This window comes from Arachis ipaensis, chromosome B04, assembly GCF_000816755.2.
Source record: "Arachis ipaensis cultivar K30076 chromosome B04, Araip1.1, whole genome shotgun sequence".
In the NCBI taxonomy this organism is placed as follows: domain Eukaryota; kingdom Viridiplantae; phylum Streptophyta; class Magnoliopsida; order Fabales; family Fabaceae; genus Arachis; species Arachis ipaensis.
The window spans coordinates 130,487,568-130,493,095 of NC_029788.2; the positions used below are offsets into that span (position 1 = coordinate 130,487,568).

Genomic DNA, 5,528 nt, shown 5'->3' on the forward strand with positions numbered 1-5,528 from the left:
CATGTTCTGCCGCAGTCGCCGTTCCCCGTCGAGCTACTGTTGTTCGACTGCGTCTGTTACCCCTACTCTAATTTGCGCCATTGTCTTTGTGAATTTTACCTATGTTGCCTTCTGCTTTGTATTATTCACATCTCCACTATCCGCAACTCCATCATGCTATCACCGTTTACGAGTTCGACTGCTTCTCCTACAGTCATATCTCTGCTCTGGTTTGCAACGTCGTGAAATCCATGACTATTTGTCACCGTTGTTTTGTGTTGTTGTTGCTCCCTCACCACTGCTGCCTGCTGCACCCTTGTCTTCGATCTACTGTTGCTGGGACTTTGCCCCTTCTTTTTTTCTATATCCTCTATTTTTTGTATGCCTTTTGCCCTTTCTTTGAGCCTTTGCTTCTTGATTTAGTTTTTTTTTTTTTTTTTTTAATTTTATTGCTTTTAATTTTAGCCTATTGCTTATCATTTATGTTAGATGGCCAGATGGTTCATCCATTCGTGGTTGATTAGTAATTAATTATTTTGATTAGAGTTAATTTGATTATTTGATATTGTTCAATGTTCAATTAAAGATTTAGTATTACAGATTTAGAATTTTTTATTTTGTGTGTTCTATGTTGTATTTGAATAAGAATAATTATAGAGGATTTGAATATGTATTTTAAAGTATTTGTTATAATGTATGCTATTATTTTAATTTATTATGTGCTTTAAGATTGATATTATTAATTTTGAAAGGTTAGAATTGAGTAAATATATATATATAAAACTTCATAACAGGTGAACTCGTACGAGTCTACGAGTTAACTCGCGAGTCGAGTCTAGGTCAGCTCAACGAGTTTACTTAGACTCGCGAATTGGACAACCTTGCATAAAACCACAAAACTCTTCCAAAATTTCATAAACTTTTTAAATTTTTAATTTTGTAAATTTTTTCTTAACTACTTAACTTAGTATTATTTTATTCTTTATGATTTTTTTGTTAGAATTTTTTTCTAAACAAAGACATTCAAATATTCAACAATTATTGTAATAAATATTTATCATTCTAACTATAATTTTTTTAAATATTTTATGATTTATATATTTCCAATTTTCTACTACTATAATGATGAAAAATTAAAGCTTTTTTTAAAAAAGAAGACTAATATTTTAAGAAGAAAAAATATAACTTTAATAATATCAACTCTAATTGATAGTTTTACAATTCTAATAATTTATGAAAAAAAGTGGGATACAACTTTTAAAATTTTAAAGAGTCAAATTTAATAAAAAGTTTATTTTAATTATTTGCAACAAGATTTTAAAAAATGACTTCAAATTTTGTAATAATACTCTAAATGAAGTTAGACAAACTTATTTTAAGTGGAGTCTATATCAAAATTATTTAGACAGTTATTCTTTATTTGGTATAAAATTTTGCTACTAGTTGATAATGATAGAGATAAAATAATTATGATGCGTACAGAGATAAATCTGAAAAGATAAAGTGACTATTTATTAATTGTAAAAAATTTAATAGATGTAATAAAATTAAAATTTATTTTAATTTTAAAAATAAAATTGAGTCAAATCAATTGTTAGAAATAACTTTAAAATTTTTTTAAATTAGAAAAGAAAACATGTTACTTCTTTTTTTTTACTTCAGTATAAGAAAAAATGTAAGATTCACCGATAATAATGATAATATATATTCACGTATTAACGAGAATATATGTGTAACTGAATTTATTTTTAATATTTATTTTATAAATAAAGGATGGAGTAAGATTCTCATTACGACTGGATATTTTATTTTTGTAGTTAACAATAATAAAGTGAAAATATATTTCTTTTTAGGAAATTTTGAAATAATTAATGAAGTCTTTTGTAGGAAAGATTGCATGAGACAATAGAGATATTTTATTCTCTAGTTTACTAGATAAGCACATCATTTTTGAGACCCTATAAATATGTGGATGCTGGAGGAGTTGTATATCCATCCATATCAACACCACACTACATACGTATCTTTTGCCTTTTCAAATATTTTGTAACATTATTTCAGTTTTCAGTTTCAGTTTCCGTCGAGAAAATGAGAAGAAAGCAATACTCCAACAACGCTATTGCTTTTACTGTGGTTTTGAATTTGATAGTGCTGCTCATCACTCAAATTGGAGGTTCGTATGGCTGCCTTCAACTAGAAAGAGAGGCTCTTCTCAATTTCAAAAGACGTTTGACCTTCTTTGAGCTACCACTCAAGGCGGGAGAGAATCGCCTTCTATCGTGGGAAGGCGATGGTGATTGCTGTGATTGGGAAGACATAGCCTGCGACAATGTCATTGGACATATTGTCATGCTTGATCTCAACGATCTCTGTTTCTTATTTTTTAAAACTGACCATGATTATTATTGCTTCCCAAGTGTGACATTTACTTTGGAAGATGTTAATCCGTATCTCTCACAACTTCAACATTTGATTTACTTAGATCTTTCTGGAGTTGTTTTTATTAATCGGACTCCAACAACATTCCTTGCTTCTATGCAAAGCCTACGCTATCTTTCTCTGCAAGGAGGAGTCTATGACGATTCTTCTTCGCCATTAGTGACCACTATTCCCAGTAGCAGCATTGGAAACCTCACCAACTTACGTACTCTTTATCTCGCAGGTCTCACTCTCACCAACACTACTGACAGTACTTGGCTCGCTCCACTTTCCTCATTACAATACCTTGGCTTGGGTGGTGTGGATCTTTCCCTGGATCTGTTTAAGGTACTTAACACGCTTCCTTCTCTCTTACACTTACACCTACCTGCATGTGGCCTTGGACAAGTGTCTTCATCACTTGTTTCTGATCCGATTTTTCCTCTCACAAATCTCACCCGTCTCCAACTCCTCAACCTTGCATGGAATGGTCTTAATCAAGACTCACCAGTTCTACATGCTTTTCGGAACATCACTTCCATCAAAGTCCTTCGCATCTCAGGCAACCTTCTAAGCTTTGTGCCGCCATGGTTAGCCCAACTTCAAAATCTTGTCAACCTGGATTTGTCTTTCAACAATGTTACGGTCCTTGATCCTTTGAGAAATCTGACCTCCATTAAAGACCTCCAGCTTTCTCATAATTAGAATTTAACTTGGTTGCCTCTATGGTTTGCTCATTTTGATAACCTTCAAGTACTATCCCTTCAAGACTGTGGTCTTTCTGGTGAACTTCCTTCTACTCTTCAGAACAGACTTCCATTAGGTCCCTCGACTTGAGTGAAAACAGTCTGAGTCCAACAATGCCATTGTGGTTGGGGAGGTTTGAAAACCTTGTTAGCTTAGAACTTTCGAGTAATCTGCTTTATGGTTCAGTTCCTTATGCTTTACGAAATTTGACTTCTCTCACACATCTTAGTCTTTCCAACAACACCTTGATCTCACTTCTATTGTGGTTAGGCGAGTTAAAGAGTCTTGTTTATCTAGTTCTTTCTGAGAATAATTTCACTTCAGTGGAAGACGATTTTCTTTCATCAACTTTGAGCAATCTATGTCATCTAGAAGTCTTTGATTTGTCCGAAAGCAATTGTCAAGGGTTTGCTTTCAAAAACAAAGGAACTCTATCTAGCTGTAATAGCTATGCCTTAGAGTACATGAGTTTGAGTGACAATGAATTTGTTGGTCTTTTTTCAAGTTGGTTGGGACAATTTAAAAATTTAAAGTACCTTGATTTGAGGTCAAATTCATTCTCCGGTCCCATTCCTTTTTTCTATTGGAAATTTGACAAAATTGAGTGTGTTAAATCTTGGAAGTAACATTTTAAATGGATCAATACCCCAAAGTCTTGCAAAACTTGTGAATCTACAAAACCTTGATCTTTCTTCTAATTATTTTAGTGGTGAAATTTCTCAAAACTTGGGTCAACTCAAGAGTCTGCAAGGGCCTGATCTTTCTTATAACTACTTGCAAGGCACACTCAATGATTTAATAAATTCATGGCCCCAGCTCATGAGCCTCATGAGCTTGGATCTCTCTTATAATCAAATAATTGGATCCATTCCAGAAAGTCTTCAAGACAAAATGCCAAAATTACACTCCTTGTTTCTTCATGATAACCTTATAAATGGTTCATTGCCGATTTCATTGGGCAAACTTGAATCCTTGTACAGTTTTGATGTTTCTAACAATAAGTTATCAAGCGAAATTCCAAGCACAATTTGGAATCTGTCATCATTGGAGTGGCTGCATTTGAATAATAACAAGTTTCAAGGAAAACTTCCTTCATCCTTGACAAACATGAAAGAATTGACACTGTTAGATCTTGGGTAGAATCAACTAACAGGTGTCATACCTTCTTGGAATGGCAGGATGAGGAGAAACTTTTTACATGGTGGCATCCCTTCAAGTTTCTGTAAAGTTGCTGCATTGCAAATCTTGGACCTTGCTGAAAATAATTTAGTAGGTCCAATTCCTCATTGCGTTGGCAATATTACAGGAATGATTTCAGCATATAATTCATTATCTTTGGGAGAATCAAGTGGGTGGGGCAATGAGGTTGTGAAGCAAGTCATCAAAGGCAGTGAACTTGATTACATTAGAAACTTGAAATATGTAGTCAACTTGGACTTGTCAAACAATTTTTTGTCTGGATCAATTCCTGCCGAAATATCTTCTCTTTCAAGATTGATTGGACTCAATTTGTCCTTCAATGATTTCTTTGGGGAGATTCCTAAGATGATTGGAGACATGAAGTCGTTGGAATCTATTGACTTGTCTCATAATCATCTTTCTTTCTGGTACTATTCCAAAGAGTATGATTGACTTAAATATTTTTTGAGTCACTTGAATTTATCATACAACAACCTTTCAGGACCAATTCCAGATGAAAATCAGTTTCAAGTCTTAAATGATCCACTCAGTTACACTGGTAACCAATATCTCTGTGGAGCTCCACTTCCAAAACATTGTCCTGGTGATGGTCCTCATCATGTTCATGATATAGAAGGCTATAAAAAAGAAGATAGGGAAAATGACAAGCTAGACAGAGTTGTTTTACTCAGTCATAGCTCTTGGCTTTGCAACCGGTTTCTGGGGAATTATTGGGGTCTTGTATTTCAAAAAGAACTGGAGGTATGTTTGCTTTGGATATGTGGACAAGGTAGCTGACAAGATCTATGTTGCAGTTATCTTGAAAGTAGTCATATTGAAGGAAATGATGAAGAGGAAGTAGTCATATTTTTAAGTCTGAAGATTGATTTTCACCATCCTCATTCCTCATCCATGTAGTAGATCTTAATGTTAAATAAGATTGGTGTGCTTCTAGATTATTAAAGCTATGTTTTTAGTGAGATTTGTTTAAAGAAATCATTTTTTTCTTTCTTTTGTTTTATATCAATTACCGCTCACATTTATGGTAAAATTGCAAGTAGGTTTTATATGTTTCTGGTGCTAAAAAATTTAAAGTTGATACGTATTACAATTGCATAATATTAAAGTGAGGTAACTCTGAAAACTAACAACAATCTACTATATATGATTGATAGCAAGTATGAGGAGGATTTTAAGTTTTTAAC

The 5,528-nt window shown here is 33.3% G+C and overlaps 1 protein-coding gene across 1 annotated transcript; it reads left to right on the forward strand.

Moving 5' to 3' along the window:
- LOC107635528 (receptor-like protein 12) lies at positions 1,988-5,291 on the forward strand. The gene is made up of 2 exons (XM_016339015.2): positions 1,988-2,745; positions 4,323-5,291. The coding sequence occupies exons 1-2, from the start codon at positions 2,068-2,070 to the stop codon at positions 4,368-4,370; spliced, it is 726 nt and encodes a 241-aa protein (XP_016194501.1). The 5' UTR covers positions 1,988-2,067; the 3' UTR covers positions 4,371-5,291.